Source organism: Amblyomma maculatum, chromosome 1, assembly GCF_055883805.1.
Source record: "Amblyomma maculatum isolate TAMU_Amacu chromosome 1, ASM5588380v1, whole genome shotgun sequence".
Lineage (NCBI taxonomy): Eukaryota > Metazoa > Arthropoda > Arachnida > Ixodida > Ixodidae > Amblyomma > Amblyomma maculatum.
In genome coordinates, this window is record NC_139344.1 from 355,269,213 (window position 1) to 355,293,844 (window position 24,632).

The 24,632-nt window shown below is 49.2% G+C and overlaps 1 protein-coding gene across 1 annotated transcript in view; it reads left to right on the forward strand.

Annotated features, from left to right (window-relative positions):
• The first annotated feature begins 491 nt into the window (after positions 1-491).
• LOC146207862 (neprilysin-11-like) overlaps positions 492-24,632 on the forward strand; it is a 29,491-nt gene continuing 5,350 nt past the window's right edge. The window contains exons 1-5 of the mRNA XM_084577705.1: positions 492-641; positions 2,221-2,289; positions 12,945-13,246; positions 22,246-22,768; positions 23,123-23,707. Coding sequence (XP_084433831.1) covers positions 492-641; positions 2,221-2,289; positions 12,945-13,246; positions 22,246-22,768; positions 23,123-23,707 — 1,629 coding nt within the window. The remainder of the gene's footprint in view (positions 642-2,220; positions 2,290-12,944; positions 13,247-22,245; positions 22,769-23,122; positions 23,708-24,632) is intronic.

Genomic DNA, 24,632 nt, shown 5'->3' on the forward strand with positions numbered 1-24,632 from the left:
GGTTTACAGTCCCTATCTTTACAAGCACTTCAAGAACGCACGCAAATTGAAACACCTTTTATTTGTTTTCTGCATTGTAACTTGAAGAACATTCGAATGTAAAATCTAAAATGCGTGCTTAACCAATTAGCGAAGCAACGCCAAAGCGGGAAAGAATCGTCATATCCGTTAACGAACTTCGCCGTCGTGTGCCGCTCGCATCGGTGCCAAAACGCTGATTATTGAAGTGGATTAAAATATTAGGCGCTACGATTTCGCAGTTATGATTGGACTTTGGGGCGTCGGGAAGGTGTAAAGAATCTAGAGGCAAGCTGGAATTAGTGGTCTGGCGAACGTCACGGCGCCCTTTTAATGTTTTCTGCATCGATGAGGCGAAGAGAAAGAACCAAGCAGCAGTCCGTGCACAGGCGCGTGGCACTCGGAAGGCGCAGAAGAACGCCGCTTGTCCTTCTGGAAGCTCGCTACTCCAGGCGCTCATCGTGAATCGCACCATGGATTCGCCCAACCAGAATGTAGAGCAGAAAGAAAGAAAACACGGTTCTGTTGGACAGGAGTCGACGCCACTGGTGCCTCCAGTGACTGATCAAACTGCCCGCTCCGAGGACGCATCGGGAAAGCAGTCCAAACGCGGCGACAGCAGCGTGAGTGGGTCGGATGCTGTGGCTTTCCTATCGCACGGCTTCCGGCGTTTTTATTTGAAAGCCGCCCTTCCCGCTCTGAACATCAGTGGAGCGAGTGTTAGGCATTTAATAATGCGTAAACATTATATGGCTATGTAGGCGGGTTTCGCATGAGCGTGACCTTGTCGGAGCTGTAAAAGAGGAAGGAACTATAGTTGGTATATTGGAAAAAGAATGGTACCGTCGGATAGAGCGTCAAGGAAAGGTGTGGAAGTGACGAAATGGTCTGTGTGTGGTAATTAGGTGAATAATTAGTCAATTAAGTGTGTAATTGGAAGCATAGATGGACGCCAGCCAACTTCCGGTTTCGGTTCTCAGCTTCCAGTCACGTATCTCAGTGGACGAGGTGTGGAAATTGTTGCCTCGACGTCCAGTGGCGTCATAGGGCGTGACGTCACTGCAAAAGTTGGCGAGTCACTGCAAACACTTTCCGAGAACACTGCAATAAAAAAAATAAAAATTCAGAGAACACTGCGTAATCTGCACTGGAGAAATTGGCGCTTCCACCAATCAGATGACTCGACGTCACGTGACGGGTCCAGGTCTTTTCATCTCCACCATAGTATCATAAAATATATTGGCCAGTGTTCTGTCCCTTTAATATAACTGATCAGACCTGGGGCTGGCAAACGCGATTTTATGCACCTTTTTGGCAAGCTGTACTGTCCGACTCCTGTAAGCGAACTTTACACTTAGCTCATTTTTTGTATTAGTCTGCAATCCCTGTGCATTCGCCGTCTTCAAGGCGCGGGCTTCCATCCCGTGCTGAGCTATATTTCGAACATTTCGCATACCATAGGGCACGCTTCCGCAGTTAAATATCTTGTTGGCAAGTATAGAGAGCTCTAAGTCGTAAATGCTCGATATGTGCAAATGTAAATCGGCAAACCTTTGTTAAAAAATCGATTCGAATTTCGTTCATGAAGCTGGAAGGCTCAGGACTGTGAAAGTCCCTTGCAGTTATCGCTGACACTTCATCGAGGCCTCTTTCTTCATGAAATCTGGCGTCGTCGTTGTGAGCGAAGTATCACGTGCGTTACTCAGGCAGATGGTAGCTAGCGACCGACTGATACGGCCGGGCATTAATTGGTGGTAGGGTTGTATGACGTCACGAGATCATGTGACATGGGTACGCTTGCAGGAGCTGCCAACTCCTGCTCCTCTTTGAGGGTGAGGAGAGTCGAGCCTTCCAGGACCCTTGCATATCGATACAAACGTGCCTTATCGCTTGATTAAGCAGGGATTTATAATACTGTAGCGTCGTCTTTCACACAGTATGGTTGATTACGACTATGCTAAATAATATGTGTGATATAATAAATCACGTATTAATGAATTAGTTATTAAGCGAGTGACAATACGTGCATGTAGGCGAGCGGGTATCCGCGAGGACAGTGGACAGGAGACTGTCGCCTCGTATCTTTAAAGATGGAGATGAGGGTCCTTGAATTTTTGCTTCTCCCTCTAGCTTCGTGATCGCATTCGGCAGTGTATAGATAACCTTTATATTCACATTTTCGCCTTGACACTTACGTCGCAGCTGAAGGCCGGGTGCTCCCGCCCGCGCAAGGGCAAGCGACAAGGATCTCGGTCGTCGCAGCTGAAAAGTGTGAGTGATAGTGTGGTTCTAATAGTGATTCGCGACACAATAGTTGTCATCTTAATTACGTCTACGATCGCGGTTAGGAGGGACTATCTATAGTTGGGATTGTGATGCGGGTGACTTTAAATCAATTTTATTTTGCACCAGTCACGGACTTGCCTCAGCATGTACCAAGCGATGGTTGCTGTCCGCAGCAAGGCGGCATGGCCTAGACTTCGTTCCGTTATTCAGGACGCAAGAAGTGGGTTGGTGGCTATCGAATCGAGCTTGAATAAGCCAGCTTATCACAGACAAAGAGGCGAATAGGGTAGACTTAACGAGATAGTGTGGTTTTAATAGTGATTCGCGATACAATAGTTGTCATCTTAATTACGTCTAATATCGCGGTTAGGAGGGACTGTTTGTAAGCGTAAGACGAGGGGTGTGTGGTATTTGTACATCGAATCGACTGAGGTGAACAAACGGGTGTGTAGGGCGGGGCTGAAGCTGAAAGTGTACGGAGTGGCCACCTGAAGTAGCCTTGTGCACTGGCCTTACATGTTAAGCGGTAGATATCATGCAGATAGCTTTTCCCACCAACAAAACCACAAACGTGCTGCCGAAAAACTCAAACTTGTTTTCTGTCATCATCATCATCATCATCATCATTAGCCTGAATATACCCACTGCAGGGCGAGGGTCTCTCCCATATTTCTCCACTTAACCCGGTTCTGTGCTAGCTGCATCCACTTGACCCCCGCGAACTTCTTAACCTCATCCGCCCACCTAACTTTCTGTCGCCCCCTGCTACGCTTTCCTTCCCTTGGAATCCAGTTTGTTACCCTAAGCGACCATCGGTTATTCTCTCTTCGCACTGCATGTCCTGCCCATGTCCATTTCTTAATTTCCGCTAGAATGTGGGTAACTTGAGTTACTTCTCTGACCCACTCTGCACGCTTCCTATCTCTTAATGTTACCCCTACCATTTTTCGTTCCATAGCCCTCTGGGTTGTCCTCAACTTAAGTAGAATTCTCTTGGTTAGCCTCCGCGTTTTAGCCCCATAGATGAGTACATGTAAGATGCAACTGTTGCATACTTTTCTCTTCAGCGATACCGGCAAGCTGCTAGTCATAATCTGCGTGTGCTTGCCAAATGCGCTCCATCCCAATCTTATTCTTCTTGGTATTTCCTTTTCATGGTCCGGATCTGCGGTTACTACCTGTCCTAAGTAGACATATTCGCCTACTACTTCAGTACTTCGCTACCTAATGTAAACTGCTGTTCCTTCCCGAGGCTGTTGAACATTACCTTAGTCTTCTGCATATTGCTTTTCAAGCCTACCTTTCTACCTTTCCTGTCTAGGTCATCAATCATTATTTGCAGTTCATCCCCCGAGTTGCTTAGCAAGACAATGTCATCAGCAAATCACAGATTACTGAGGTATTCTCCATCCACCCTTATCCCTAACTGCTCCCATTTCAAGTCTCTGAATACTTCCTCTAAGCAAGCCGTGAATAGTACTGGGGAGATTGTGTCTCCTTGCCTAACACCTTTCTTTATGGGCATTTTGTTACTTTCTTTATGCAGAACTATGGTTGCTGTGCAGCCCCTATATATATCTTCCAGCACTTTCACGTACGGCTCGTCTACCCCCTGATTTCGCAATGCCTGCATCACCGCCGAGGTTTCAACTGAGTCAAATGCTTTTTCGTAATCAATGAATGCTATGTATAAGGGCTGGTTATATTCAGAGTATTTTTCTATCAACTGATTGATGGTATGGATATGATCGATAGTACAGCACCGTTTCCGAAAACCTGCTTGATCATTTGCTTGATTGCAGTCTAAGGTTGTCCTGATTCTATTAGCGATTACCTTAGTAGATACCTTACAGGTAACAGACAGTAAGCTGATTGGTCTGTAATTTTTAAGGTCCTTAGAGTCCCCTTTCTTATGAAGGAGAATAATGTTTGCATTCTTCCATGGTTCCGGTACCGTCGATGACACCAGGCACTGCGTATACAGGGTGGCCAGTTTTTCTAGCACGATATCCCCCCCCCCCCCCCCCCCCGTCCTTCAGCAAATCTGTAGTTATCTGATCCTCTCCAGCTGATTTTCCCCTTTTCATAGTTTCTAATGCTTTCTTGACCTCGTCCTTCGTCACTGGTGGAACTTCTGACTGTTTTTCCCTACCGCCAATCTCATTACGGTCCTGACTACTTTGGCTACTGTAGAGATCAGTATAGAACTCCTCGCCTACTTTGACTATCTTGTTCATATTCGTGATGACGTTGTCCGCCTTGTCCCTTATCGCATACATCTGGTTTTTGCCTATGCCCAATTTCTTCTTTACCGCTTTAAGGCTTCCCCCGTTTTTTACAGCATGCTCAATTTTCCCCATCTTGTACTTCCTTATATCGGCCACCTTGCGCTTATTGATCAGCTTTGATATCTCGGCCAATTCGTTCTGGTCAGTTGGATTGGAAGCTTTCATACTCTGGCGTTTCTTAATCGAATCTTTCGTCTCCTTAGACAGCTTACCGGTATCCTCTCTAACTATCGTACCGCCTACTTCTACCGAGCACTCAGTAATGATATCTCTGAAATTATTGTTCATTGCTTCTTGGGTAATGTCGCCATCCTCGGTTAGAGCTGAATATCTATTCTGTAGCGAGATCCTGAACTCTTCTGCCCTCCCCCTCACCACTTTCAATCTTTGTAACGTTTGGAAAACGTTAAAAAAATTCCGTTGCCTCGCTGCCTCGTGCGGACAGAAGAGAGAAAGTAGAGAAGAAAGAAAAAGTAGCGGGAGAGAAAGACGCGCGCCGCAACAGTCATCGTCCACCACCTAAGTGGTGGCAGGTGCAGTGACGGCCTACAACAGACAAAAATTCGGTGGATGGTGTTACGTTTCTCCACCGAGAAGTGGGACAGCTGACGCGGCCACCGCATAGCAACAGGCAGAACCGCGAGCGGATCGGCCATTTCGACGCCGTTCATCGGCCGCGCAACGCTTCCTCCCGCCGACAAGTCTCAGCGTGTTCCTGTGCGTGCGTGTGTGTGCACAAGCTGGCCAAGCCTGGAGATCGAGGGAAAGTGCGTCGCCCTCTCCTGTCTGCAGGAAGTGGAGGAGATGAGGTCGGAACACCTGCGATTGAGTCATTCGTCGTGAACCAACATGTTTGGCTCTCCCTTTCCTGTGAGGGTTTACCCTTTCCCTGTGAACTGGAAAAACTATAAAAAGCAGCGGCCGACTCCGCTGGGGGAGAGACTACTTTGACGCGCCGTTGTTACGACGTTAGACACCAGCTGTGTGAGAGTGTCTGTAATCTCTCCGGGTCAGCTTCACTGCCCGTTTCTTCATGATGTTGCAGTAAAGGTTGTTTCGTTAAAAGACGCCTCGTCTTTGCTGGCACCTTTGATGCCGTCCGCCGTCCACGGAGCCGCCAGGCCAACGCTACCAAGGGGCCGCGCGCCGCAGCGGTACGCAACCCCGGCACTCGCGACCCAAACCTAACAACTGGCGTCAGCGGTGGGTTGAGCACGCGACCACCAAATGTAACAACTGGTGGCAGCGGTGGGATGAGCACGCGACCACCAAATGTAACAACTGGTAGGCATCGGTGGGACGACCAAGCCGTAACCGTGGTTGGAGGGACGAGGCAGACGATACCGTCGTCCAACAACTGGTGAACAGCGGAGAGACGAGGACGACCAAGCAGTGACCGTGGTCGGTGAAACGAGCCAGGCCTGACTGAGGTGCAACATCTGGTGGGAAGAGCGGAGATGTCCGAGGCGTGACTCGTGAATCAAAGCAGCTCAGCGGAAAGGCGGGAGCAGTGCAACGAGCCCTGTGTGATGACTGGTTGCCTGCAGCGGAACGACTGCGTTGGATTCTTGGCTGCGAGGTTTGGTGAGTGCGGGACTTTCTTCTACTGAGTTTTGCCAGGCTTTTGTTAAGTAGAGAACAGAGCTGGTAATTGTGTTGTCGTTGTTGCTGGGTTAATTGCAGCAAGGCAATAGTGGGCAGTAGAGAAGGCAGCACTCGGAACAGCCATGGGTTTGGATTTGAAGTCGTTGCGCAAACCGAAATTGCTGGAGCTTGCGGAGGAGTTGGGTCTGGATTTGTCAGACAAACTCAGAAAACCAGAAGTGTTAAAGGCTATTCTTGCGTTGGAAGCTGAAGATGACGAGCTTTTGGAATGCCTTGAGATCATTGACGAACGTAAAGAGGAACGTCAAGAGAAAGAGGAACGTGAACGTAGAGAACGTCACGAGAAAGAGATGCGTGAACGTGGAGAACGTCACGAGAAAGAGATGCGCGAACGTAGGGAACGTTTCGAGAAAGAGGACGCCCGCGTAAGGAAACTGATGCAGCTGGAGATATCAGCACATAGAATGAGCGTGGAAAGGATTAAAGCTTGCAATGCCATTCAGTGTAACGGTTCAATACCGCGAGATGGTCCGCCACCGTTCCTCATTGCCGAGGATGTGGCCGAGTATTTGGCAGACTTCGAGAATGTCTGCAGAAGTAAACGTTTCGAGCGAGATAGTTGGGCGCAGATGTTGGTAGCTCTTCTCTCTGCTGAAGCGTCGGAAGAAATCAAGCGATTGGTTGGCGACCGCTTGAAAAATTACGATGAACTGAAAGAGTCATTGCTGATACGATATCAGATAACGCCTCAGGATCTTCGGAAGAGATATGAGAGCGAGAAACATTGTAACGAGGCATACTTTGATTTGACCTATCAGTTGAAAGCCGCTGTAAGCGAATGGCTAGACAGTGCGGAAGTTTCGGAGCAAATGGAACTTGCACCGGAGTGTGAGAAACAGCTTGGGGAAGCGGCCGAGCAATGTGACCGCAGTAGCGAGCCGACCGAGGCTGTAACAGAAGAGCATCGTGTTACCTTGGTCGAGCCACTAGCTGAGACGGTTAGCACAGGCTTAATCGGCGAGAAGTCCGAAGTGACGCCGTTAAGCGAGGTGAACTGCATGCCGACCCAAGTAGCTGTAGGAGATACAGTTCCATCACATGAGAGTGGGGAACTGGTAATAGCTGAACCGCCTCTCAGTGCAGAAGCTTGTGTAGAGCGTGGCGGAGAAGGAAACCAGCTAGGAAATGACAGAATTTCGGTTTCCGAAATCAGCTTCATCGTAGAGCAGGGCACGCAGAAAAACGAAGTGCCGATCAGGGAAACTGCGCAGCCCGCGAGTTGTGATCAGCCAGGGCAGACCGACGAGGAGTGTGCGTCCGCTGTAGAGAGCGAGACTTGCGAAGGCGACAGCGAGCGACCAGAGCAGAGTCAGAATCGTTCGTGCCCTGATACTACGCTAGGTTGTATTCGCGAAAGCAACCCCAGTGCGAACGCGGACGTGGCACACATGACCCTCACGCAATCCGAAGCGCCCCAGCTGTCGAAGGAGCTTGATCGTGCGCTGGTTAGCTCTGAGCGAGGCGACGCACTGAGTGGCGAGCCGCCAGAGCAAATGCCTAGAAGGGGTACTGACGCGACTGACGTCAGCCGTTGTTTTCGTTCGGACTTGACTGAAAGTGAGTCATGCGCTGCTGGCCGCGATGCAGACGCGGCGCCGCACTTTGACCACTTTGACGACACCGGTACCCTACTAGCTCCGGTTACCGCTAGAACGGTTACCGCTAGCTTGCCAGAGCTCGCGCCGAAAGAAAGTAGGACTAGAGTATTCAAGTCCTGCCACCGAAAAACGCGGAAAGGCAGGCGCGAGAAAGAATGCTGCCATCGTAAGGAGAGCAAACTCAAACGATTGCAGAAAGAAAGCAGAAGGCTAGTATTCCAGTGCTGCCGACGAAAAACGCGGAAAGGCAGGCGCGAGGAAGAATGCTACAATCGTAAGGAGAGCAAACTCCAAAGACTGCAAAAAGAAAGCAGAAAGCGTGTGTTCCAGTACTGCCGCAGAAAAAAGCGGAAAGGCAGGCGCAAGAAAGAATGGGACAAATTGAAGCTATCGCGAAAAAGAAAGCGACTATCCCAACGGCACAAATGCGCCCGTGCCGAGAAAATGCGTGACTGGTGCGCAACCCGTAAGGAGAGGGATAGGTTGTTTAGCAAAGCTAGTGACTTATGCTCATGCGTTTCTTTGCACAGAAACAGGAAGGTACGGTTGTTCCGTGAAACGGACAGCCGAAGCTTTAGTGAAAAGGGTGATCTCAACGGTAATGCCGATGGCTTAAGTCGAAGCCCATAACTTGAGAAGAAGCCTTTATTCACTAGTTGGTGTTTTTCTTCCTGGCCTAGGATTTTAAACAGATTGCATTGTATTATTTTTGTTTGAGAATGACGTTTTTGAAAGCGCGATTTTCAAATTTGTGGACGCGTTCCAAGTGCTGCTGAGCTGCCCTTTAATGTAGATGGGGGCATAAGAGGGAAATAGTCTGGCAAAACTTAGTGAAGTTTGTGCCTTGCTTGCTGGCTGACCGGTTGAGTTTTTAGCGTGGTTGTGATGCTGTAGGTTGTCAGAAATCTCTCCTGAAGACAAGTTGCAGAGTGCCTTGGAAACCCGGACTTGCCAAGGACTTCTTCAGGCTGACTGGCTCAAGAGAAACAGAGTCGGACGACCCTGGCTAGCAGCAACATCCCGATCCCTCCGGACAGCGGATGCAGTCCCCTGCCCTTCGGGATCTCCCTTCCCCGGCGGGGCAGTCTGTTACGTTTCTCCACCGAGAAGTGGGACAGCTGACGCGGCCACCGCATAGCAACAGGCAGAACCGCGAGCGGATCGGCCATTTCGACGCCGTTCATCGGCCGCGCAACGCTTCCTCCCGCCGACAAGTCTCAGCGTGTTCCTGTGCGTGCGTGTGTGTGCACAAGCTGGCCAAGCCTGGAGATCGAGGGAAAGTGCGTCGCCCTCTCCTGTCTGCAGGAAGTGGAGGAGATGAGGTCGGAACACCTGCGATTGAGTCATTCGTCGTGAACCAACATGTTTGGCTCTCCCTTTCCTGTGAGGGTTTACCCTTTCCCTGTGAACTGGAAAAACTATAAAAAGCAGCGGCCGACTCCGCTGGGGGAGAGACTACTTTGACGCGCCGTTGTTACGACGTTAGACACCAGCTGTGTGAGAGTGTCTGTAATCTCTCCGGGTCAGCTTCACTGCCCGTTTCTTCATGATGTTGCAGTAAAGGTTGTTTCGTTAAAAGACGCCTCGTCTTTGCTGGCACCTTTGATGCCGTCCGCCGTCCACGGAGCCGCCAGGCCAACGCTACCAAGGGGCCGCGCGCCGCAGCGGTACGCAACCCCGGCACTCGCGACCCAAACCTAACAACTGGCGTCAGCGGTGGGTTGAGCACGCGACCACCAAATGTAACAATGGCTAGACCCCGCCGCAAGCGGCGGTGACCTACCGTCCCAGCCCCGTAGGGCCAGGAATAACCACCCTTCGGGGTGGTGCAGTGGTTACGGCGCTCGACTACTGTTCCCAAGAACACGGGATCGAATCCCGGCCTCGGCGGCCGCTTTTCGATGGAGGCGATGAGCAAGGCGCCCGTGTGCTGTGCGATGTCAGTGCACGTTAAAGAACCCCAGGTGGTTGAAATTTCCGGAGTCCTCCACTACGGCATCTCTCATAGCCTGAGTCGCTTTGGACGTTAAACCCCACAAACCAAACCAAACCTTGACCACGTCCCCCATCCCCGTTCGGCTTGTAGCACCGCCTGAGTTCCCTATAAAGCCCCCCCCCCCCCCCCCCTGCTTCAACGTTAACCACATTTCCAGATTTCCTTTCTTTAAAACTGAAGGAGGCAATGGTAAGTAGGTGCTCACGAGATGCTTTACTTTTGAGCACTGAGTGCGTACCACGAAGCTGCTAAGCCGTTAACAGACACACAGAAAGATATGAGCAAAGCGGAAACGCTAGGCGAACACGCAGTAGTGGTCACGCACACTGCTTTACCCCTAGCCGCTCTTCCCACCATTTGCAAATTTACACAGGTTTCGCCGGCTATGTAACGTGTAGTATGAAGGGAAGAGCAACCGAATAAACAAACGAAAGATTCAGATGTATTTGTATGCATAGCCAAGAGCTTACAGGTCGGTTCGCATGAACAGCATTGGTTTAACTAAATATTTCGCTAGGTTGTTTGCGGAAGGAATCGCTTCATTGCAACCATGGCTTCAATTCAATGTGAAGTTCTGACAAGGATAGCTACCCAGACAGCGGAGCTTCAATAACTCCGTACTGGCATATATTCGTTTAAGCCCTCTTAGAATAACTACGCTATATGAGTGCTCTAAAGATTCCAGAAAGCACAGTACAATATTCTGATGTCGTTAATCGTATTGCCACCTTTATTATGGTGGGATTTCAGTGATGTATCGAAGTATCGACGATACAGTACCGAGCATCTGTATCGAAACTCGGTTTCGATTCTGTATCTTGTATCGGCATCAAAAATACAATTTTTCAGGGTATCGAGTATCGGTATCGAAGATACTTTTTAAAGTATCTTGCCCAGCCCTGCCGTCGGGTGTGCACGCTTTTTACCTTGAGGGAGATTGAGAGGCCAAACTTCTGTGTTAAGCCTGGTGGTCGCCATCAGACTTTGGGGCATAGTCATGTAAGCCACCAAGTGGCCCGTGACCTCTGTGAAGGTCAAGTTCACGCGACCTGGTGGTCGCCATGTGACTGGGCATAGTCAAGTGGTCGTAGCTAATGTCAAACTCAAGGTCAAGGTCACTTTACCTGCCGTCTGGAGGGATATTTAGAGGTCAAAGTTCTGTGTTAAGCCTGGCGGTCGCCATTTGACTTTGGGCCATAGTCACGTAGGCCACCAAGTGGGCCGTGACCACTGTAAATTTCAAGGTCCCAATATTTAGAGGTCAAAATTCTGCGTTAAGCCTGGCGGCCACCATGTGACTTCGGGGCACAGTCACGTAGGCGACCAAGTGGGCAGTGACCATTGTAAAGGTCAAGGTCACAAGATTTAGAGGTCAAACTTCTGTGTAAGCCTGGCGGCCGCCATGTGACTGAGGCATAGTCACGTAGACCACCGAGTGGCCCGTGACCACTGTCAAGGGTCACGTGAGGTGACGTCAGTGTGACGTGGAAGTAGAGGGGCGATACGTGTATAAATGAAGCTCCTGTCTAGGTTAATACACTGCGAGAGATGGAGGAGGACGAACACTCTGCCACAGTAGCGCGTCGGAAATCGAAGAAGGCACTGAGGCCCTGAAAGGGCAGCGTGCTGAAGAAACCGATGAAGAACGGGCTTTACGTTTGGAGAAACGCACAATGAGTTTAATCCAAGCTTGGCAATGAACGTAGCCGTGTATACATGAAGCTATCGCTTCCCTCCCGGGTTAACGAAAGTTAAACTAATTTTTTAGCATTTCAACATCTAGGCAAGCCTGATGCTGATGCTGCTTCTAGTTTCTAAGAAAGCACTTGTGCGGAAGTGAGCTACTTGGACGTAAAGGGCAGTCGAGCACAACATGCATGCCACATGACATCGGGTGCTGTGCTGCAGTTCGTAAGAGATGACAGAAAAGGAAGTGCAAATATGATGTGAGGGAGAGAAAGGAGCTGTAACAATGAGGGAAGGGAGTTAATGAGCCTCCGTTTTTCCGAATTCAGCTCTTGATATGTAAACACTTAACAAAATCGATACCAAAAATGATTACCGCTTCTTTGTAATCTCCCCCACACACAACCACCTTGAAATCGACATCCTCTCTACCCTAATCTCATTTTGCTGCACGGTAACCAGTGGTCTCAGAACATACAACTGGGCCTATCTACTACGTGGAAAGAATTATGAAGGGGTGAGGGAAGGTTAAGAAAGAGCGGCATCGAAGTGGAAGGTTTTGTATTATTTTCGACCTCTTCGGGTTCTTTCCCGTAGTCTGGGGTTTATACTATAGTTCTCTAACGCAGCCGGGATTCGATTGCACGATCTTTACGTCCAGAAGCTGGAGGTCAGGGACACTGACGTTTACAACTTTACAGTCACAATCACAGCGACAGAGGGCACAGGGCATCGGCGCTTGTCCTGTACCGTCATTCTGTGTACTCATAACTTTTGCGCCCATTAAGTTTCATCATCTTCGTAGTTAATTGCTGCAATGGATGCGCAAAGAAGCGATTTGCATCAGGCGTTCTTATTAGAGGTGGAAAGCAATTGTGAGCGTTCGTGTCTCGGCACATTGGCTAGCAGATTATTATCCTTTTGCTAGAGCCCACATGCTCTGATGGGCAAGTTAGATTAAGGCTGAAGCCGACAGCAAAGAGTAGCGCCACTATCTCTTCGGCCGGCCAACGAGCCAAATAAGCGACGTGCTGTGAGTGCAAGTCCATGTAAGTCTGCTCAAGCGCTGCTATAGGCTGTACAGCTGCCCTAACCTTGTCGGTTTGGAATGTTTGGTATACATCACATTGGCATTATATGGCCGCCCGAAATAGTTGATGTGAGAGCAATACCGTGTAGATCAAATTTTGCAGCGCCGATATAAAGTCGGCCATGATAATCGCCACGTTCTTGCAGTATCATTCGATGACCTTAGTGTTTTGAAGAATATAAGTGAGACCATCGAGTAACGTACGGTGTTTGCTATTGGCGGCTGTTAGCGTCAGTTGTTCAATGTTCGTAAAAGATGGACATGACTTCATGGAGAGGTATAGCTGCCACTATATATATGCTTTCGTTTCGCGGCAGGAGGGTAGCACGCGGCACCTATCGGCCCTCACCATCGACCGGTTGTGGCGAACGGGCAGGTTCCTGTCCATATCCGCCCTTGTGGTGGCGTCGGCACTCGTCTTCGTCTACCTGCTGTTCATCAAGGACCCTTTGAAGCGCGTAGCCGTCTGCCAGACCGAGGACTGCATGGCGCACGCCGTCGAGATTCTTACCACGCTCAACAAGCTGGCCGACCCGTGCCACGACTTCTACGAGTTCGCCTGCGGCAAGCCTAACCAGGCGAAACCGCAGCAGCCGCTCGTCGAAAGGATGTACCTCAAGTACGCCGCTTCTATACGCTTTTCTATATCCGTTAGGCGAAAATCTCTTTTGAGTGTTAAAGCATTATCTGGTAGTGGCGCTGATATTGGTTATTTATTGTATATGCAAATGGAAAGAAAAGATGTTTGCCAGCCCCGGTATCTTCTATCTGATATCTGAAGCACCTGAACTGGGGCGGCGGAAATAAAGGGATAGCGAGGAAAAGGTAGAAGAAATCAAAGAGGTGAGCGATAGGGAGAAATAAAAGGGTAGGTAAAAATAAAAGAAATATATACACTATGGTACCGAGCATTATCCGGATTTTGAAAGACTAGGAAATCCGTTGTATGTCCGCCTCGTGTTGGTGTCCACCGATGCAGGCAAATACTGCACTTTTCTTTACCCCTTGAAATGCTAGGAAATCCGTCTTTGTATGTCCGCCTCGTGCTGGTGTCCACCGATGCAGACGAATACTGCACTTTTCTTTACCCCTAAAACAAGCCAACCTAGCAGATTTAATATAGTTGCTCGGTTTATTAACGTCCTAAGTGCAAAAGTGACCCAGGCTATGCGAACACCGTAATCCAAGGCTCCTGATTTACTGCCTGATGTTTAACATGCACTGACTCCGCACAGCACACTGCGCCTAAATAATAATAATAATAATAATAATAATAATAATAATAATAATAATAATAATAATAATAATAATAATAATAATAATAATAATAATAATAATAATAATAATAATAATAATAATGGTAACAATAATAGTAATAATGAAAATAATAATAAGTTCACAGAAAAAGAAAGGGCAGTATAATCACACTTGTTATGTGGACACCTGAACCGCGTTGTGAGGAGCGAGGAAGGCGGGAGTGAAAGTGGAAAGAGAGAAAAAGGAGCCGTAGTGGAGGGCTGCGGAGTAATTTCGACCACCTGGGGATCTTTAACGTACACACACATCGCACAGCACATGGCCGACTTTCCGTTTCGCCTCCATCGAAATCGACCCGCCAGCGGTCGTGTTCAAACCCGGGCACTCCGGCACAATAGTCAGCCATCTTAATCAATGCACCACCGCGGTGGGGCCTGCGTAAATTGGAAACTGGTTTGTAGGAAATTAAAGGCGGAGTGTCTGACACTTCTCACTCGGTACCTGACCAGAGCCGTATGGGAAGGAAACCAGATTAAAATAAACCGACAAGCAAAGCCATGCCATATAGGGCTTTAGCGGAGTTCAACATGATTGCTTGTAGAACTACTCACGCTCACCGCTCACGCCCACTGCAGGGAGAAGGCCTCTTCTATATTCCTCCAATTAACCCGGTCCTGTGACGGTAGCATTCACTTGCCCCTGCGAAAATCATATTTGATAATAAATAAATTGGTCTACATACATCTAGAGTACCGACGATTCCTTCAGGGGACCCCAGACGCTTAGGATGAGACCACGGGGGCGCCCAGGTTCTTCGAGAAGTAGAGGAACTGGACTTCAAAGATAGCTGGCGTTTACTTCAACCTGGGCGAGCAGGCATGCCTTCGTCAGGCCGGGGTCTAGGAAGTCGTATAGACCATCTATACGACTCGAGAAACATCATATCAGCACTAGTCCGCTCGGATATTACCACCGGCTTCTAGTGCTGCGCCTGCGCACTGCTGACATTCCATGCTCGAAAGGGGTCTGACGATTAAACACGTGCCTCCTCTATATTAAAGAAGTGCGGACAGGAAAGTTCAAATAATACAGCGGTATATATCTCCCTCCGTGAAGGCAGGAAGTGGAGTCAGTGAATAATGCGGTGCGAGAAGCCTTCGTGAGTGAGGGAAGTGAGCGGCAAGAGAGAAGCGCGAAGAGATCCGCATTCTTTCGGACGCGGTAATCGTGCTTTCCGCCCCATACAACAGGTCCCAGCATCGCTCCATAGCTCGCTGCACTCCGCAAGGAGCTTCATCAGCTCTTCAGCTGCCCAACCGGCAGTGGGATACACTGCAGGCCACAGCACGCGCAGAATGCTGGAAATGCGAGGCATGGTGTTCAAGACACCTGTTGCGCCGCCGCCTTCCAACCAAAATTGACACTGTAGTCATGGTGAAATTGCGCAACAAACACGACACAAAAGTAAGAGGGACACGTAGCATGGGACGAGCGCAAACTACCAACTCTTTATTGAAGGAAAAAGGGAACAAATTTATACTCTCGGCTACTCAAGCGTTCATAGCTCAATCGTTTTCCACCCCTCCGCTATCAGAATTCATGAATGACATGGCTCAGCACGTATGGCTAAACACCTTAAAACAAGGTTAACTAAAAATAAATTTCACCATGACTACAGTAGACATTCACCAACTAGCCCGCCAACAGCTCCTGTTAAAAGTGACACGCTGACGGCGGTACACGACTCCATGTCTGGCATTACAACAACCTCCCCAGAAGACGTGACGAAGAAAGCGCGCAGCTTCTTCCAAGAACTATATATCGCTGAACCCTGCAATGTGGGGTCTTTCCTCCTCGATAGCCCGAAAGAAAAGCCCCTGACGCGAAATGGCTCACCGACGAGGAACCGCATGCAGCACTTAAATCTATGACGTTGAACAGGGACCCAGGAACCGATGGCCTACCACCCTTTTTTTTTTTTTGTTCTGGTCGCTCTGGAAAAAGCCCTTCACCAATTTATTGAACGCCCTGCTGGAGGAAAGCAAGCTCAGCCCCGAAACGAACGAGGGACTTTTGACCGTACTCTGCAAAGATATCAATAGAGCCACGGACCTCACAGAATGGAAGACAGACTACCAGGTTCAATAAAAAAGTCAGTCATCACACCTGACATCCGCCTTCTCTAACAGTGTCGGGCCACACCAGGCTTGCTGTGTGCCCGGTCGATCTATGGAACTACATGGCCTTGCGCTGAAAGGCATCATAACTTGGCTGCGATCGTTCAACCTCGAAGGCATCTTGCTATCCCTAGACCAAGAGAAGGCATTTGATAGGCTGTTCCATGAATACCTATTCAACCAGTGCACCAATCCAGAATCGACAAATTACATGTTCTCATGGTGCGAGCTCTGTACACAGATCTGCGTTCGGCAGTGATCATTCAGGGAGCGAGTCTATGAACACTTCGTGGTCGGGCGGGGCGTAAGGCAGGGGTGCCCGCTTTCCCCGTTACTCTGTACACTAGGGTTAGAGCTGCTGTAACACCTTACCACAGACCCTTTAGGCACAAAAATCAAGCTCCCAATCGACTCACAAAGTCTGCCCATCTTCGGCTACGCTATGTGACAATAATGTTCCGAAACGCGTACTCAGCGGAGCCGGTTCAGAAGATTGCCATTAGCTACTTCACTGCGAATGGGGCGCGCCTAAACAAGTGCAAAAGGTTCTCCAGGCACCTGAACAGCAGCCCCTCCGCAGTAGTGGACACTCCATCAGTACGAGGAACTAGGATGTTTGGGTACTTATTTGACCATAACGGGTCCTCCTTAACGACTTGGAAGAAACCGAATACAAACTCGTCAAGAAGGCCATGGAGTTGAGCTCATTACGTTGCCCTCTCACAGCACAGACAACTTTCATTCGTGTCCTCCGTATCACACTAATTAGCTTCGCTGTTAACAGCCTGGACATGCTCGCAAGTACAAAAGTGATCCTGGGCAGAGCGATTTTCCGATTCCTGTGGCAGGGCGCCCGAAAGTTAGGCGTCCTGTCGTCCGCCAGCCAAGACATGGGGGAGGCCTCGGCATTCCAGATCTCACTACCCTAACCAGAGCGTTGCACGTCAGATGGACAGCATGAGCCAAATATTGCGACATACGACAGAAAGCCATGTTTGCCACCTACTTCCTGTCAACCAAGCTCACAGCTTTTACCCGGGAGCCCCTGTCGCATAACTCCCCTCGCGCTGGGACGCCGCTCGCCTTGTATCGTATGGCTGCGCAGGATTCTCTACTGCTGAGAAAGAAGTCAACGGAAGAGCATCAGTGTGCGCAGATGAAGACAGTACTAGAACTACTGACCCCATCATATATGGGACCATCTGCAGAGAGATCTAATATTTGCCGAGAGTCCTATGTGTCATTACATCTCCGCGCATTTCCTGGATGCGCGCCGCGCATCATTCATGTGGTGCTACATTCGCGGCATTTTACCGATCTGCTGCCGAACTTTTGTATCGGCAGTCTTTGGATCAATGGAAGCATGCCCTTTTTGTGGAGTGCGCGAGACCGCGGAACACATTCTCATTGGGTGTATCCTCCCTACCTCACTTCTGGATCGCCTGAAAGAGCTGTTAGAGTTACCAAGAATACCATTGTGCACTGTCTCAACCCTCAATCCGCTGCCCAGCCAGGCACGAACGCAGTTAATCCTGGCTCTCGTCGGAATAAATGATCAAATCTGGATCGCGAGATGCCGAGCAACCTTCAGCGTGAAGACACCCTGTCTCCTCGAAGTGAAAAAAATAGGAATGGGCTGTGGTCCCAATTAAACGCGAGAAACATCACTTTGGCAAGAAAAAGTTATATGAAGAGTGAGGACACCCGATAATAATTTTCAAGGAACTTCGAAAAATCGAAGTGAGATACTAGAAGATTTGCTCGCGTCAGGCTTTAGCCTGCCGTTGTGGCGCGGACGGGGTGCACTGGCACTGCGACCCCGCCCCGGCGGGAATAAACAAGATTGCATGAGCCCTTTGGCTGAGCAAAACCCGCTCACCGAAACGAAACTCCCTCCATCTTGTTGCAGGAGGCCTTGCCCGGGGTTGCCATATGATTGATTGGTCGCGGGTTGAGGTCTGCCTTCACAGGAGGACTGCACCTATGCATCCTCCCTTCCTTCTAACAAGACAAGGAAATGCGAAGTATCTGTCACACTTTATACGTGGACGCCTGAATCACGCCGTAATTAAGGAAGGGAAGAAGGTTGGAGTGAAAGTAGGGCTGCGGAGCAATTTCGACCACCTATGGATCTTTAACGTGTAATGACATCGCATAGCCACGGCCGCTCGATAGCGTGCGCTTCCACCTTCGGAAACAAGACGAGGATGCACTCGAAGTCGTCCTGCGCAAAATGTTTAAAAGTGCCCTCGATCTCCCCGTGAACACCTCCAACCAGCGTCTACTGGGCCTGGGCATGGTGAATACGCTCCGGGAGATCCGAGAGGCTCACTTAACCAACCAATACACACGTCTTTCTAAAACACTGTCGGGTCGCCGCCTCCTTGCCCGGCTACACATCCAACATACCACCCTTATGGAAGATCGTGTACGCCTCCCTTTCGAGTGGAGATGCGCCCTCCACGTACGCCCTCTTCCTAAAAACATGACACGTGAGGACCACAATGGCCGGCATCTGGCGCGGGCGGAAGCCCTGGGCCGCCATTATGGGTCGAAACCCGGCATTTACTACGTGGACGCCTCCGGCCCCCACCATGGGGGATGGTACACGGCCGCAGTGGTCCACCAGTCCAAAACTGTTAACGGGCTTACATTTCGCGCCCGTGACATAACCCACGCGGAGGAGGTCGCCATTGCGCTGGCAGCTACTCACACTGATTCTAAAACAATTATCTCCGACTCGCGAGGGGCCTGTCGGAACGTCGAGCAAGGCTGGGCACCATACTTAGCCTACCGACTACTTCAAAATTGCACCTATACCGGGGACCCCGCTTACCGGAAAATAGTATCGGCTCCTGCTCATATGGGTCTCGAAGGGAATGAGGCAGCCGACGCCGTCGGCTGCGCGCTCTCTTTCCGGGCTTCCCATCTCGACCCCCTAGATCAGGATCTCGAATTCGAACCCGCGTACTCTTTTAAAGACATTGTTCTTTACTATCAATCTTGTCATAGCCTTTACTCTCGCCCGAGTAAAGGTCTATCTAAGACGGAAGAGCGGTTTCTACTCCGTCTGTATACCAACACTCTGCTGTGCCCGGCAGCACTAAAACATTTTAATCCCTCCTTCACGGGCAGTTGTCCGCACTGTGCGGAGAAGTCTTCGGACATCTACCACATGGTGTGGACTTGCCCATCCAACCCAGCTATTCCTCCTCACCCCAACCCCACTCGGGAGGACTGGGAGGCGACCCTGCTCGGCTGCTATGACCTGCAGGCCCAAAACGCCTTGGTCGAGCGCGCCCGGGCAGCGGCCGACGCCACTGGGGTCCCGTACTAGGGACCCCACCCAGTATCTGTAAGGGCTCCCCTACATCCACCCTTTTGAAATGAATAAACGTTTGTCACCACCACCACCATCGAGCGGCCGTGGCATAGCACATGAACGTGCGCCTCTTCATTTTGTCTCCATCGAAACGCAGCCGCCGGCGTTCGGGTTCGAACTCGACCAACATCATCTGTGCACCTGACTTTCTGCTATCCCCTGCTACGCAATCTTTCCCTTGGAATCCAACTTGTTACCCTTTGAGATCATCGGTTATCCTCCCTTCGCACTACATGCCCTGCCCATGCATACTTCTTCCTGATTTCGACCAGAATGTCATGTAGAATGTAGGTTATTAGGTAGGAGATATTTACTAAAGTAATCACTAAAAGAATCAGGGAAACCTTAGACTTCAGTAATCCAAAGGATCAAGCAGACTCACGTAAAGAATACTCTGCTATTGATCATATCCATACCATCATCCAGGTGATAGGAAAATGCTCGGAATATAACCAGCCCTTATACATAGCAGTCATTGATTACGAAAAAAAAATATTGAACTCAATAGAACCTCATAATGCCATGTAGTCATTGCAAAATCAGGATGTAGACGAAACCGTGTGTGAAAGTGCTGGAAGATATCTACAGTGGCTGCACAGCAACCATGGTTCTATATAAAGAAAGCTACAAAATTCCCATAAATATAGGTGTTACAAGGAGACATGACTCCCCAGTGCTATTCACAGCGTTCGTAGAGGAAGTATTCGGAGATTTGGAATGGGAACGGTTAAGGACAAGGTTCGATAAAGAATACCTCAGTAATCTGCGATTAGATGATGAAATTGCAAAGAATGATTGATGACCTAGACAGGAAAAGCAGAAAGGTATAGCCCTGGAAATCAATATTCGGAAGACTAAGGTAATGTTCAACAGCCTCGGGAAGGAACAACAGCTTACAATAGGTAGCGAAGCACTGGTAGGCGAATTTGCCTATTTAGGACAGGTAGTAACCGCACATCCAGACAATGAAAGGAAAATAACTAGGAGAACAAGATTGGGATGGAGCGCATTTGGCAAGTAATCACTGATGATGACTATAGCAGCTTACCAGTATCGCTCGAGAATAATAGTACATTTTAGCTGTACTCACCTAAGGGGCTGAAACATGGAGGCTAACGAAAAGGGTTCTACGTAAGTTGAGGGCAAAGCAGAGAGTTACGGAACGGAAATATTAGGTGTAACGTTAAGAGATAGGAAGCGTACAGAGGGGGTCAATGAAATAACTTGAGTTAATGACCGTGGAAGAATACTTCATCTATCCTCCGCCGTGTCTTCAGTTGATGCTTGTGTGGCATGGTTTAGTATGACATTGTGTGCCGGGTTTAACCTCCGAACGCTCGAGGCGCTCGAGTAATACGTGCTTCCGAATAATCTAGGTCAACAACCTGTGGATAAAAGACGTTGAAGACTCTTTGACTGAATTGGCCTGTAATCGATGTAGATTATCGTGTTTTGATCGCTACACAGGCAATTCACTCTGAAAACTGTGCCTTCGTAAGCTGGAAAATACCAGAGGACGAGATGCATATGTGTCGCCTTCATCGCCTGCTTTCAAATGCGCGGATCTCAGAGGTTGTATGCAACACCCTCATTCAATTCATGACGAGACCATGAAGTTATTTTCGGTACTGAATCGGAACGGTATGGCGGGAAAGACTTTTTTCTGTGCAGCAAGCTTCTCTTTTGCTGCAGTTGCCTTGCTTGGGCTGGGCCGGTGTGGCGGGTCTGGCTGGTGGCTTGGGAGGTGAGCTCATGGTGGCGGGCGGGAGTAAGAGCAGTGTTGGTTGTGCCCGTTTACGGGCTGCGAGGGCCCTGGTCCATCTCGGATCCGTGAGGAATTCTTCGGGCAGGATTTCTCTTCCAGCGACTTGGTACGCCTTGCTGTGGCAGGCAAGTTCGGAGTTGGGTGAAGCCATGGGAGCACTGTTAGGCTAGGCCTAGCCTAGCATAGGCGCAGCAACGTTCTTTGGTCTCTTAGCTAAGAACGTTAAGTCGCTGCCGAGGGCAAGCCTACTACGAGGTACAGCGAGGCAGCTGTCGCTCTGTCAATTGTCGAAGTTTCAACAAAAATTTGGCTCTAAAGTCTCGAAAAGTGGGTGTAAATGGTGAAGAACACCTTCACAAACAGTTTGAAGCACTTTTCAGGGCATAAACAGCCGAACACCCCAGAGCCGACGTGAGACGAGTCCGTCAGAGGCACCGTTTGCTCCGGCAGCCACCTTGTTGTGAGGTGTCTACAGGAAAAGTGTGACAGATACTGAGCGTTTCCATTCCTGTATTTATAAAATGAAAAAAAAAAAGCAGATTGAAAGGCGGTATAAATAGGGATAGCGCGGCTACTCTCAAAGCTCTCGCTCGTATCACTAGGTTCTAGCCATGCTTAAATCTCAACACCTTTTTATTAAACTTTAATGTAAGCAGTGTCGTTCTACTGCTGTATTCGTAAAAGTTCAGCGCGATTCCTCAAGATGCATTATCGCGCTGTGAGGTAGTGGTGAGTTCAACAGTATAGTAAGTGAATGGTTTTTGCTTTTTCTCCATATCAGGGGTCTTTTTTTTTCGGTGAGCAATTGGCGAAGCTGTTGGCATAGTTTCCTATACATCATAGGGAACTCTCCCCGAGGCTCAAACATCTGCGTCTCCGCAGTCATAACATCATTTGTCACTAAAGATGTCTCGATAATCACATTTAGGGCGGTGAGAATTACAATGATAAGGTCTGTGGAAGCTGTTGCATTCTTTTTCCTTTGAGGCTGGAGAAAAATCTGGCGGCTCACTGTGCTAAATCGCACACCACCGCAGGTACATCGAGGTAGGCTCCAGAGACTTGGACGGAAAGGTGCCAGGTTCCCGGGTCAGTGCGGAGCTGCTGTTCCAAAGCTGCGTCGACCAGAAGCGCAGCGAGATTGAACGCAGCCTCGCAGAGTTCCTGGAATTCCGCAGGCAACGCGGCATGCGGTGGCCAGAGGAACCTCAGCCGACCGTCGGTGGCGTGGGCCCTCTGGACCTGATGCTAGACCTGGCCATCAACTGGAACCTCAACTTTCTCTTTGACGTCCATGTGCTGGAGCTACCGTGGCACACCATCAACGAGACCACCAGTGACCTCGCAGTAGCGCTGGTACTCAGCCGCGGCAAACTGGGCTATGTCTGGCAGAGGGGCGTCCACAGGTCCTTGAACCAAACGCTGTACGAGATCTACGTGAAGAAATACTACCAGGTGCTAGCAGTGACGGAGTCCAACATATCGTCGACGATATTGTGGGAACTGGAGGAAGCCATTGTGGCTGCGAAGCTCAACGTTGTCACGGACGAGTCCGAACAGGTAAGGGATACATGACATCTGCAGCGGCGTCACAAGGTCAAGGTACTGCATGTTCGTTGCGGGGCTGATGAACGCATCAGTAATAAGGCTGAAGCTGTTACAGAATAACACCGAGGTTGATAGATAGCGCTCATGCCTGCGATTCTTATGTACGGGGACCGCTATCTAGCTAGTAAATGCACTAGTAAAAAAATGCACTCGTTAGCTAGAAAAGAAGCCATTTCTCCTTCTGCTGCCCCCCTGTTACCGAGGAACAACTGAATGACGTCATGTTTTGTTCACATCGTAAACCGATCGGTGTTTTAGGTGCGGGTGTTCGATCGTTTGGTGCTGGCCTCACTTTTCTTTGGGCAGGTCTGGTTCAAGATGCGTGCCCTCGACAATACGACTTCCGCGATCGGTCCCGGCATGTGGTTGGCGCTGCTCAACAAACAGTTCTCGGGCCAGTTCACGTGGACTGGCGAGCACTGGATTGTGGTCGACGGCCCTGCCGTGCTGACTCACCTGGACAAGCTGCTGAAAGCTTACAGCAAACACCTGTTGGTCATCGGCCTTGCCTGGATATTCATCCAGACGCACTTGTGGGCTGTTGCGAACAAACCCGATCTCGTATTCGCCGAAAGCCCCATCAAAGCCCGCAAGTACGGCTGCTTCGAGTACGCCGAATCCCTGTTCGGCTTGCTGAGCGTGGCTGGGCAGTTCACTCGCACCTTCGGTCTTGTAGAGGCCAGGCATCATCTGGATGACTTCGAACATACGCTGAGATCGGCTGTTGCCAGGAAGCTGCGCGAGTCTTCCTGGATCAACACCGGGGCCCGGGAGGTGGCACTGCGCAAGCTAGAACGCCTGTCGATGTCACTGCTGCCGCCCAGCGAGCTTTTCGATGAGGAATGGCGCCAGACGCTGGCCAAAGGCTACGCTGCGGCAGAAAAGATGCAGGTACGATTCACAAAGAAAACAAGGTGGTGTTTTTGCAATTTCAGCTTGCAGTATTTTTCATATTCCGTTTGTCGTGGTAATGATCAACAGGGGCATTTTTAACTATTTTAACTTCAACGGCCGGCTGCATTTTGGTAGCGTATACATAACCCTGCTTGGGAAAAAACGTGCTTGCATTTACTTGTGTTAGTAATTTAGCCATGATTTGTGTTAATGGTGTACTGTGCAGTGTTGCTTTGTGACACCAGTATGTCTGTCATCGTTCAGGGTTACCCGAAACTCCTTAGGGTAGAAATTGGCGGCTCACCATACCTTTGCAAACGCCTTCCTGGGTAATAGATGTCCAAAATGTCCGCGTCATTTCGATGGGGCGAACACTACGCTGTTTAGGAATATGTTCATCACTTGTGTTGTTTCTCAATTTCTTGGAGCAAATAAAACAATATATTTTAAAATAGTCGGAAATGATTGCAAGTTAACGAGGCTGTTTAAATTGAGTTTTATCAATATCTTCGCATCATTCAAGATTGAAAAGAAGATGCTAGACGTGAAGACTGCTGCTCGAGCGCCATCCGAAGTAATTTGCTAACATTTACAATTCAATAATAATAATCATTGGTTCACAGGAAGGGAAAGGCGCAGTATCTGTATATTGTATGTATTTACTATATTCCTATAATATCGTTTAACTCTGATGTAAGGTGTCTCTATAAACTAATATGAGCATATTGAAGGATGGAATTAAGAACAGTTTGGGCGAGGAACATTTCTTATAAGGAACTTATGCATTCTACTTTATTAAGCGTACGATTCACTGAATTATAATTTAAAATGTATTTTAAGTGTGCATGAAAGTATCGTTGGGGGATTTTATGACAAGGGGTGAACGAATAGTTCTTTTTCTAGACCGAATTGAATAAGACTA